The 12,560-nt window shown below is 40.4% G+C and overlaps 1 protein-coding gene across 24 annotated transcripts in view; it reads right to left on the reverse strand.

Annotated features, from left to right (window-relative positions):
• Nucleotides 1–12,560, reverse strand: part of mycbp2 (MYC binding protein 2) — a 113,037-nt gene that overhangs the window by 40,937 nt on the left and 59,540 nt on the right. For all 24 annotated transcript variants that reach the window (XM_079617748.1, XM_079617742.1, XM_079617741.1 and 21 more), the window contains 13 exons: nucleotides 11,370–11,576; nucleotides 9,288–9,425; nucleotides 9,026–9,204; nucleotides 7,736–7,878; nucleotides 6,775–6,875; nucleotides 6,401–6,619; nucleotides 3,715–3,937; nucleotides 3,222–3,340; nucleotides 2,492–2,579; nucleotides 938–987; nucleotides 682–854; nucleotides 440–584; nucleotides 161–367 (listed from right to left, as the gene is read on the reverse strand). In XM_079617748.1, the coding sequence (XP_079473874.1) occupies nucleotides 161–367; nucleotides 440–584; nucleotides 682–854; nucleotides 938–987; nucleotides 2,492–2,579; nucleotides 3,222–3,340; nucleotides 3,715–3,937; nucleotides 6,401–6,619; nucleotides 6,775–6,875; nucleotides 7,736–7,878; nucleotides 9,026–9,204; nucleotides 9,288–9,425; nucleotides 11,370–11,576 (1,992 nt within the window). The remainder of the gene's footprint in view (nucleotides 1–160; nucleotides 368–439; nucleotides 585–681; nucleotides 855–937; nucleotides 988–2,491; nucleotides 2,580–3,221; nucleotides 3,341–3,714; nucleotides 3,938–6,400; nucleotides 6,620–6,774; nucleotides 6,876–7,735; nucleotides 7,879–9,025; nucleotides 9,205–9,287; nucleotides 9,426–11,369; nucleotides 11,577–12,560) is intronic.

Below are 12,560 nucleotides of genomic sequence, written 5' to 3' on the forward strand. Positions count from 1 at the left end.
TAGCATAATAGGGGCACTTTAATTATATCGCAATCTTTGCGATTTGATAAATCACAACAGGCGATATTGTGATTTCGGTTTTATTTTGACTAACTGGGCAGCCCTAGTCCAAATCATTTTTGAGTGGACTATAATTATCAAGTCAATAGATGAGAGGAACCTTCATCATGGTGATGGCGATATAACGTGCTTCTTTGATGATCATGGGTTCGTATGTCGCCTCCAGTTTGGGTGCTTGGTGGCCACCAAAGGTGAGATCAGTTCCTGATGCAGAATTAGAGGAGCTGCCTGGCAAACGCTGCAGTTTCTTCATGTTCTCCTGCTGGATGGACTTTTTCTGAGAGACGGGAACAGCCTTGACTTCAACCTACAACACAGATCAGAGACAATTAGATGTGCCAGTTTCATAACACACCGTTCGATTCAGAAAGATGCTAACCTTCATGTTTGGCACATGCACAACATCTCCATATTGGTCCTTGGTCTGCACCACAACAGTAGTGGGCCAGCCACAGCGTATGTCGTCTTTGTTCAGAATGAGTGAGGTCTTCTGAGGGTCAGCGTAGGAGTCTGGCTGAAGCCACCTGGGAAGGTAGAATGGTAAAGATGCTTGGATGAGGGCCTCAGGCTATCAAAAGACCCGTAAAGAATAAAGGGAGCTGTAAAATGTTTGATACAGACCTGGCGAGCCGCCCACCGCTGGAGTTCTGCACGCAGGTAATGAAGTCCTCTAGAAAGGAGTGTTCGTTAGTCTGCAAATGCAGAGGCAGGTTCCCCTCCAGTGCCTCTAGGATGGTGGGAGAGTGAGTGAGGGCCAGTCCCTTTCCCAGGAGCCCTGAGTGGGATTTACACACCTGCTCAACACAAACACACGATCAGAGCACATTCTGATGATGTGCAGCACTCGCACACAATTGAACTATTTCTAATCTAGTACCTGGAGTGAGGCTTCCTCTAAAATCTCCAAATCTTCCTCTAGTTCATTCCCTGTAGGATGGTAAATAATCCATACAATCAGATAAAAAAGACAAAGGAAGTTTAAATAAAAGACAAATAAAAGTAATAGTGTTGGGGAGATACTAACTTAGCTCAGATGTTTCAATCAGTTCCGATTTTCCAGTAACAAGCTACTTTTTAAGACTTTTTAACAAGTATCCATATGGCAGAACACAAAATTGCTGTTTAAATGTCAAATTGTATTATGCCTTACAGTAAGCAGAGGTAATAAACAAACACACACTATGGGCCCTATTTTAACAATCTGAAACGCAAGTGTCAAAGCGCAAAGCGCAAGTAACTTTGTGGGCGGATCCCGGCGCTGTTGCTATTTTCCCGGCGGGATAAATGCCTCTTGCGCCTGGCGCAAATCTAAAAGGGATTGGTCTGAAGTAGCTTCATTATTCATAGGTGTGGTTTGGGCGTAACGTGAAATAAACCAATCAGAGCGTCCTCTCACATTCCCTTTAAGAGCAGGCGCGCTTGTTCCATGGCGGATCGCTATTATAACGGCGGATTTGCCAGGCGCACGCCAGGAGCAGTTCACAGCCGAGGAGGCCAACGTTCTCGTCAGGGCCGTAAAACACAGAGAAGTGACATTGGGGATGATGGGAGAAACCCACCCAAATTAGCTTCGGTTAAACAGGCGTATAACTTGGGTAAATGTGTAGCCTAATCTAGATTAAAAAAAAAAAAAATCTAGATAGATCTTTTTCACATCTTCACGCACACAACAATGATTTCCCTCGTGTGTTAATATTTTTTTCCTTGTAATAATGTATGATTTGCAAAAATGAAAACTGCTGCGTCTGTTTATAATTATTAGAGAATCAAAGTGGATGCGGGTTAACATGCTACATTATGGCCAAGCACGCGCCCTTAAAATACCATATCACTAACGCGCAACGCACCACTGTCTTTAGACTGTTTTTTTCCTGGTTAGTGGCCCAATTGCTTTCTAAAACTGGAAAATAGCACCAGGGAAGTTTTGCGCCGGAACACGCCTCCTCTTTGCGCTGAACCGCCCCCGCGAGCGCAAGTTCATTCCCTAATTTACCGACGTGCGTCTGTGGAGGGAAAAGTCAAAATAGGTGCAAAATAGGAATGATACATGCGTCGGTGTTCAAAGTCAATTGCGCTGGGTGCAAGATAGGGCACAGAAGCTTTAAAAATGTTGGTTAATTCCAATGAAGCAGTTCATTCAAAAGGTTCACATAAATTGACTACTTTTAAAAAAGGTTAAATAGTTAAATTACAATTATTATTATCAATGTTGAAAACAATTGTGGAAACCACTTTTTTCAGGATCCTTTGATGAATAGAAAGTTCAAAATTTGTAATGGTAGTGTATGTTTTTAAAAAGGGTATTTAAAATGATATTGCCCTTTAAGTATCACCCACTGTAGTTAGCGACTTCAGATTATGCTTTAACTGCATGGCACATACCAGTTTTTAAGTATCTTCTCCAACACCGGTAAGCAGCAGTCATTCTTACCTATTGGTAGGGCAAGATCCTTTTTCATGAGTGCAGCTGCACACATGCTCCCTAAATAGGCCAATTCCTTCTCCAGCTGAATAATTCCCTGAAACCACAGCAACATGACAAATCTCTCAAATACATGTGAGATATGAATCACTAGGTACAGAACTAATACTGTAAACTATAGAGGGGACCATGTCAGTTGCACACATTACTATAATATTAATGTTTTAAATTAACACCTGATGTGTATACAGACATTTAATTTACACATAAAGCAGTTTATAATAATAATAATGTTATAATAATAACTCTTAATGACAATGTTTCTACTAAAATAAGTTTTTTGAAATATAAAGAATTAAACGGTGGCTGTCATAAAAACAGATTTCTTCAAACATGCAATAAATATTGAATCAGGGTAAGAAAATATATAATAAATATGTAATTGCTCCTTTTGAATGTAAATTTTTCTAGCTTACCATCAAGCTATGGTCATTCAATGGCTTTCCTGAGGTAAATGTAATGGTATGTGTCATATTGTTTACCAAGCTTATTTACAGACGTCTTTCTGCCTTTGAAACTGTGATATGATACATTTTGATAAGTTATATCTTTGAACACACCTGCTGATGTTCATTCCTGTTTACTTTGTGCTAGTATTTTATTATTTGAACAAGTAATAAAGATGACGATTCGCTTGAACTGAGGCATCCATATTGTTTGGCGAGGGGAAGTTTCATACCTCATCAACACCAGGGTTAAACTCATAACCGACAGCTACACATTTGAATCCGTAGAAACAGGCTTTCTCATCTTTCACGTAATCTGATGCAGTTTCCAAGGAGAAGTGGGCTTCGTTACCTTACATTAGGGAATAGAAAAGAGTTAATGAGCCAGTGTAGCATAACTCATTTTGAATAATAATAAAATGGCAGCTGCCCATATAATCACAGTCCTCATAGAGATAATATTCTGTAAACAACCGCACAATCTTCCTGTTGAGATGTGGTGTTTATAAACCCTCCGTGGGACCGCATATAAAAGATCCGTTATCCGTTGACAGCGTAAAAACTCACACTCAAGGGCCTGGAAGTGGTGTTAAGTTAACATCTCGATAAATGTCTTTTTAATTACTAAAGATCAACAACAAATACTGTCAACAGCAGCACCTTAATCAGCATGAAGGTATAAAGTAAACATTTCAAATGCTTGGTGGACAGGGACATCACCGTTACCTGGCAGCACCAAGACAGAGGTGGGCCAGCCATTGGAGCCAGAGAACTTCTTGAGCTCGGTCCAGCTGTTGATGGTCTCGTGAGCCAGAGCTTTGGAGCCGAGCCCAGAGAAGTGCATCGATCGGCTGGGGATCAGGAGACGGAGGACATCTTCTGGCTGCGCCGTGCCACACTGAGGATCAAACTCGACGGTTATCCAGCGAACGCAGTCTGGGAAGGAAACCTGAAATCCAGAGCATGGAAATGTGATTAAGCGCTCTTATGAAGGAACACTAGTCATACTCAATTTGTAACAAGAAAAAAATGTAAATAATGAACGAACATTTTTGGTCCTATGCCTTCAACAGACGATATACATTTATAAAAATACATTTAGACCGCTTAACATAGTGATTGCTATCAGGATATGAGACTTCTAACTAGCATAACAAAAAAAGTCAAGTGCAAATCCAATCCAATACAATTTGTATTCTATTAAGCACTATTTAAACAACAGTCCGCTGACTAAAGTGCTGCACTTTTTAAGAACCACATACAAGGACAACCATAAAAAAACACAGATAACTAAATAAATAAACCCCACAGATGGCATACACAACCAATTATGATTACCCTGCCGTATCAAATGCTAGGGCGAAGAGATATTCTTAAACTTGCACGTACTTAAGAGTGGTGCAAATCTGAGGTAAAAAGGTAAATCATTTCAAAGTTTAGGAGCTGCCATTGACCAAAACCCAGTTTAAAATTTACTTTATAACGAATCGGGAGCCAATGTAAGGAAACCAAGACAAGAGTAATATAGTCTCTCTTAGAAGTACCTGTTAACTCTTTCCCCACCTGCATTTTTTGAAAAAAGTTGCAAGCAACCTCCAGCATTTTTTATCATTTTCACAAACGTTTCATGGCGCCCAGGATATTTTGTTGTATGAATATCTGAATATGCGATATAACAAAAGAAGGAACAGACCCTCTGCTTTTAAACAAAAAAATAGTTCTATTCTAGCTTCATGCATTCTTTTTCTGATCAACATTTGAATGTGGGTAAGTGTCATAAAAAAAAAAAAGCAAGCTGACAAACATTTTTTTAGATTTAGATTTTGGCTTTCAATGATTATAAAAAAGAAGATATTTCAGGTAAAACCATTAAAAACGGTATCCGCATTCTGTCTAGCGCAACTTCCTTCCCTTCACAGCGGTGCGCTGTCATTTCTCCCTAAAACCCAAACGTAACGTCAGAATCTGCACGATTGGTGATTGTTGTAAAATCCCGTCTCTACTGTTGCTAAACTGCGTCTGATTATAAAAAGCTATTAAAAGCACCAAAATCGACGCAATAGAGGCTGTTCCAAAAAAGTCCCATATACTTTGGGCTTCGTGTGCTAAACAATCAAATATACACAAAAATGTGTCAAAATGACCATCTTGGAGATTCACTTAAAGGGTTAGTTCACCCAAAAATGAAAATAATGTCATTAATGACTCACCCTCATGTCGTTCTAAGCCCGTAAGACCTCCGTTCATCTTCGGAACACAGTTTAAGATATTTTAGATTTAGTCCGAGAGATTTCTGTCCCTCCATTGAAGCTGTATATACAGTATACTGTCCATGTCCATAAAGGTAATATAAACATCATCAAAGTAGTCCATGTGACATCAGTGGGTTAGTTAGAAGTTTTTGAAGCATCGAAAATACTTTTTGTTTCAAAAATAACACAAAATAAGACTTTATTCAGCATTGTATTCTCTCCCGGGTCTGTTGTCAATCTGCGTTCAGGACTCCGCAGTGACGCTGCTGACGTGTTATCTGGTGCGCCCGAGCTTCGTTTACAGTCTGAGGAAGACGCACGCTATATTCAAGCTATTCTACATTGTTTGCGTGGATATCATTTTTTTAATGGTGCGTAAATGTGCATGTCGCGGATGAGACACTTTTACAGCGTGCGTTTCCCTCAGTCTATAAATGAAGCTCGGGCGCACCAGATAACACGTCATCAGCGTCTTACGCCAGCAGCGTAACTGTGAAGGATTGACAACAGACCCGGGAGAGAATACAATGCTGAATAAAGTCTTATTTTGTGTTATTTTTGGACCAAAAAGTATTTTCGATGCTTCAAAAACTTCTAACTAACCCACTGATGTCACATGGACTACTTTGATGATGTTTATATTACCTTTATGGACATGGACAGTATACTGTATATACAGCTTCAATGGAGGGACAGAAATCTCTCGGACTAAATCTAAAATATCTTAAACTGTGTTCCGAAGATGAACGGAGGTCTTACGGGCTTAGAACGACATGAGGGTGAGTCATTAATGACATTATTTTCATTTTTGGGTGAACTAACCCTTTAAACAGTTTATTCACTTAAATGCAGTGTATGTCTTAATTTTTTATTTTCTTTTTTATTATTTTTTAATATAACAAAAAGAACCGATAAGAATACAGTTAAAGTACCAGATCGATAAGCAGTATCGGTAAGAGTAGTAATACCATTAAAACCTTAACGATACCCATCCCTAGTTATGAGTGTTTCCTAGAGCATTGCTACAGTGTTTAAAGTGTTTGCAGACAGTTACTAGATGGTTGCAAAGATGTTCAGGGTAGTTTTCAGGGTAATGCTAGGCAGTTGCTAGATAGATTTGACTTGCCTCATTTTTCAGTAAGTGATCACTAATGTTGTACCTTGTACTGGGTGACACCAGCCTGCTTGTAGGGGTGTTCGCTCTCTATGACAGCATAATGATTAGAGGTGGTGCAAGCTGATAGGCCCTGCTCCGGCTGGTTCCCAGTGGTGCTGTCTGTGGATTGGTTAGGATTGAAGGCAGGCGGTGCATATTTCTGGTTCAGGGCAGAAACAGCCGGAAGAAGTTCCTGAACCAAACCAAACACCTCCACTGCAGCCTAAAAGAAAATTGTGAAATTTAAAACAGTTAGGCGAAGGTGAGAAAGGTCAACAATAAAGCTAACAATAGACTAGAGGAGACTGGCAAGAGGACACTGATCATTGTCACATCAAGACCCAAGGTTGCCAATTCCACGAAGAAAAACTCCCTTACCTTAGGAACAGATGCAGCCACAGGACCGATGTATGCCAAAATAAGTGGAAGCAGCATCGAAAAGAGACTGCAGGAACTCAGGAGTTCAGGAATGTCTTCAACTGTAGAAACATCAGTAACATAGTAAATAACTAATGATGCTGATCTATAAAGGTAAATCTCATATATATATTTATATATATATTCTCATACCATAATGCAGTTTACTTTTGTTTGTTTTTAATTCCCATTATTCTTAATGATGAATCGCATGAGATTCACATTACTGTACTGAACATTACCATGATCAACAAAGACTTTTCAATTACAATTTCATCACGGTTATGAGAACGAGATCTTTTTTTGCATTATGATATGTCAAGTCACCTTTATTTATATATAGTGCTTTTTACGATATATATTGTTTCAAATCAGCTTTACAGAGACAACAGGAAAATAACGCAACAGAGTTTGTTTCTAGAAGAAAATAGTGTCACAGTCCAGCTTAAGTAAGTTCAGTGATGTTTAATTTATGTTGTAAAAAGTTATACATTTAATTCATTTATATATATATATAGCCGCTCTGGGGGAAAAAACGTGATGTCATCGTCCAGCTCAGTTCAGTTCTCATATAATGGTGTCAATGCAGGCAGATCAATAATATTGTTGAATATTAAATTAAATGTCCCCAACTAAGCAAACCAAAGGCGAAAAACAGTGGCAAGGAATCAAAACCCCATTAGGGACAGAATGGAGAAAAAAACCTTGGTAAAAATCAGGCTCAGTCGAGGGGCCAGTTCTCCTCTGGCCAACGAACAAACAGTGTATGATATGTGTATTATAATGCAATATATAATTTGTTATTTCTATCATGCTAAAATTATCTCAACAAATATTGTGAGGGTGGGCTGGGACTATGTTTTTGTGCAACAAATTGGCAGACGGGAAAGTATTTGAGGAAACCTAAGGAAATGATGCTCACCGTCCACAGCAAAGGCCCTGTGAAGAAGGTCTTTGGCCGCCCGCACCACCACGCTGACTACAGAAAGAGCACGGCTGCAGTTCTTGTCCTCTTCATTGGCTTTGCTTAACAGCTGTGATTGCAGGTCACCATCATATTCACTCCTGTAGCAAACAATCACCGTCAACAAAGTTGCATCCTTTAGAAATAAGAAGGAATTTTGTCCGCAGATAAAAGAATATAGTACGGACTAGAGATGTGACGGTGATAATATTCTCCCACCGGTTAATCGACTTGTGACAACACCGGTAATATCGGTTTCATCGGGTGGAAGGAGCGATGTAAAAAAAAAAAAAAAAAAAAAAAAAATATGAATAATACTAAATAAAAAAATGTAAATAACACTCCAGGTCTCCGCACCAGTCACGTAACTGAAAACTATGAAAGCCGTGTGACCCGCCAACCGGTAAAAAAAAACAAAAAACAGAAATGATTCCCTCTGATTTTCTATTTCATTAATAAAGTTTGACTACTCGCAGCATTCTCGCATGCGCTTAGAGCTCGTGTGAATTGCACATATAAAATGAAGTTAACGAACAACCTCGATCCATCAGGAAACGCCACACAGGTCGCTGGATTTCACTGCACTTCATGATGAGTTTTTCTTTTGCGTGAAGAAGCCGGCCCGTTCGCCGGAGATGTGTTAAAAGATCGGAGTGCATTCATGATTATTAGGCTACTGGTATAATAATCCTCCTGGCGCTAGGTCTGAGTGAGTAATGTGCTCTCTTACCTTTGTTTCATTGATTAACATTAAAGACACTTTAAGACTGGCCGCTGCTGACAGAGACGCGATCTGACACGCGTCCCATTTTCTCACAAATCTCTATTTAAGACTTTATTTCAATCATTTAAGACTGCTCTTATGAGGACACTCGACAAAACAGACATTTTTTTCATAATTTGTGTGTGTTATGGTTTGTTCAATACCGAAAGAGAACTCGATAGGTGACTGACGCGCTTCTTTTCTGTGGGTTGTGTGTGTGTGTGTGTGTGTGTGTGTGTGTGCGTGCGTGCATGTAATAGGCAGGACTTACAGCGCGGTCTCTTTAGTCTTGTCGCGCTTGAACGGTTTAAAAGCATTCACATTAATAAGAGCGGGATCATACAACGCTAGTCAATTGCGTTAAATATTTTTAACGCTTTAAACTTTTTTTTTTTTTTTTTGGTGCCGCGGTGGGCAAGTGATGACACCGGTGTTGTGACTGAACACCGTGTAACACCGACTATTGTAGCAAGCCTAGTACGGACCTATAATAGAGAATCTGAGGGATCTGGCCTCTGGTCTGGTTGGTGCCATTGCTGCTCAGGCTGCAGGTGCTGAAGGTGAACGCCACTCCATCAGAGCACTGTACGGTTGTTATGCCTCCATCCCCATTGGCTGTGCGACTGCCATAGTTACGCAGGCGGACAGCATATTTCACACTCTCCTGCAAGAGCAACAGGGTGGAAGTGAGTTTGTGCCGAAGTGAAGTGTAGTCTTTGCGTGATTCATGTGTAAAATTCACAGCACCTTCAGAGGAACAGCTTTGTCCAGACGGATCTCAGCGATGTCACTGGGGGAGTCGTCAGTGCTGTAAGTGCCTTTGACCAGTTCTAGAGACGTCCATCTGTGGGAGTGGGCGGAATCTCCAGGGTGCTCCGTCTGAGCCTGATAAAACAGGACAGATGGACAGAACAGGAACAGAGAAAAACAACCGGGTAAGACATTGGGAGAAATCGTTCACACGCTCCAACTTCAAGGAATGAGAAGATGCGGATGTGGACAATTCTGCATCGTTGGCGCAAAAGACCATAATTGATTATAGCCTACTGACATTTCTCTGACGTGCCTGTCTCGCTAGCGTACAATGGCGAGTAATAAAAAATAGTGCACCCACTATTTTAACATTTAAAGGCCGTAATAACTCGGCCATCCACATCAAGGTGTTTTATCCCAACCCGTAGAGCCAGGATAGGTATCTGCTATCAACACAATAAATGGGAACTTCAAAGACTTCATAAACATTAATGTAAAGTTTGTGGTGTGCTTTAAAGGCGTCGGTTTTATTTGGTACGTGTTTTGGTCTGGTTCAGACTGAAGCTAAAACTATTAAGTTGTGCACATGAGAGTGTGTGTGAGCATTATTGTAACTTAAGTATTTTTAGTATCTACTAGTGTTTATCAGTTCTAAATGCTCCTGTTGTCTGCTGTGTTTCCAGCAACGGCTGTAAGCACATTCATGAAAGATTCAAGTTCCACCGGAAGGGTGACCTCTGACCCGACGTATGACGTAAAGCCCAATTTATACTTCTGCGTCAAACTCACACCGTAGCTACGTCGTAGGCTGTGTGTAGGATGCATACCCTTTGGCATACCCTGACGTACACCTCTCCCAAAATGTAACACACCAATTCTACGCGGACGCAAGCGCTGTGATTGGTCTGCTAGAACCCCTGCCTCGGTTTTCCCATGCACCCTCTGCAAGTGAAATTGCACGTCAATGCGGACAACAACACAGGAGTATAAACGGAAACCGATGCGTAACCTACAGCGTAGATGGATACGACGTAGGTCCGACGCAGAAGTATAAATCAGCCTTAAGACGTAGGCGTAAGCATAGACGCCTCATGCAAAAACCACACAACTCTCTTGTGAACACACGTACGGGCGCTGGATTGATTTGCTTTTTGGAGCTTCAAAAAGTTGGTCACTATTCAATGCCATTACAAAGTTAGGAAGAGCTAGAATATTATTTACCGTAATATAAAGCTGATTGTTCGGCTGAAAGAAGCCAACTTGAGGTTGAGTAAATTATGGGAAAAAATATCATTTTTGAGTGAACTATTACTTTAAATGGCTAAAAAGATAGTTTTCATGATGAATAGAGGGTTATATGCGTGACGTCACCGTCGGCCGGAGTGACTGGGCCCCCTGAGTGGCAAAAGACTGAGCGGCAACACATCTAAACACATCTAAAACAGGAACAAGCTTTGCGATTGACTGTATTAAAAGATTTGACAAGAAATCAGAGGTATATTTTTACAGACTGCCAAGAGCTACAGAACAGAGAAGCAAATGGATCGCTGCAATTCATAGAAACAACTGGACCCAGGCAGCGAAAGGTGGAGTTGCACTTATTTTGAGTCAATATGCTGAAATTTGGGGTAAAATCATACCCTGTATATTGTATTGACAACTCATAATTGGATTTAAATAAACACTGACAAAAAAACTATACAAGTTTTAGAGCTGGACAATATGATGATATATATAACATTGATATAAGTGATCACCCGGATTGAGACCTACCTATGTTGTATTTATATAAAGAATTAACAGGCAAATTTGCTTTATGTTTTTCCCCGGTGTAGAAATCAGGCACATATAAATGTCAGGAAACATGGTTGCTGGCTGCATGTCAATATCCATGGATCGTTGGTAAGTTGTAAGGAACACTATATCGAGCCCAACCTTTAGTTTAACCTGATAACCGCTCGTTTTACTCGACTATTCGCAGTTTCCCCAATTAAATCCAGTCACGCAGCAGCTCTTCTGCCACTCAGCCCGGCTGAGAAAGTGACATGCACCACCTCTATTTAGAAAAGCACTTACATCATCAGCGAGCACCTCCAGCTCATACTCGTGGATGCCTCCTCCCCCGTACACACAGAAACCCACCAGCACCACCCCTGGCTTGTCCACAGTGAAGCAGATGGCGTCGGGGGAGCCGTTCCCCGTGTTCCAGCTGCGTCCCTGGCTGGTCTTAGTGAAGCGGTTGGGGGTGGCCTTCACCGAGTGCAGGGAGTTCAGCCCGTCCACCTGCACAACAACAGTCAAGAAGTTTCAAAAGTGTAGATAAGGATTTACACTTAGTTTAGAGGCATTCTTACATTTTATATTTGTTATGGAGTCACAGCACATTACCGTAAATGGATAGTTCTGTACATAAAAAACGCTACATTTTTGGGTCAACTATCCTTTGAAGAAGAACTCGCATGTTCTTCCAGCAGGTGGCAGTAGGCCAGACGAGACTAACTGAGAGAGGATGTTTCTGTTATTGAACAGCAGCCTCCATGACAACCAACACCTAAAAACCTGCTCTTCCTGTGCTATGACAAACAACAGAGACTGGATGCCATTTCTGTTACTCTATTAGCCAGCATACGATTTATATTCAACCTTTGGTAACGAACAGTGTTAAAGAGCAGCAAAGAAGCTGTAACGGTCTCCATAACAATCTCTAACCGAGCATGACATGCCAGTTACCATGGCAACGGGCCAATGGCCTTTTCCAGAGCCATCGAAGAGAGACAGACTGCAGTAGACTGTTGTGGTCCTGTGGAGGACACACCTGTTCTCATGACTCAGCTTCCTACTACAACAATCCCGCATGAGCACGCCAGACGGAATATGTGCCCTTTTCATTTTTACGATAATTATGGGAAATAAATCTACAGCATTCAATGATTTTAAAAAATAGTAAAATGTTAAAACAGTTCAGCGTGTTAGACTGTTGGTGTAGCACACTCTTATTGATCAGATTACAAAATATGTAATAAAAAAAAGTACAGGTACTTCAGTTAATCTTCAGTAAATTAAATTGAAAATGATTTAACCATGATTATAACATGCCATTGTATTAATTTTATATTAACATTCTATATTTTCAGTTTTAAATAAATATATTTTATATTTCAAAAATGTGTTCAATATTTTATAATTATATATGAAATTGAAATAAAAAATGTGTCACACACACACGTGAAGTAAAATGCTTTTTCACACTCTCCACACATAAGAATA

The sequence above is a fragment of the Phoxinus phoxinus genome (assembly GCF_949152265.1).
Source record: "Phoxinus phoxinus genome assembly, chromosome: 7".
Classification (NCBI taxonomy): domain Eukaryota; kingdom Metazoa; phylum Chordata; class Actinopteri; order Cypriniformes; family Leuciscidae; genus Phoxinus; species Phoxinus phoxinus.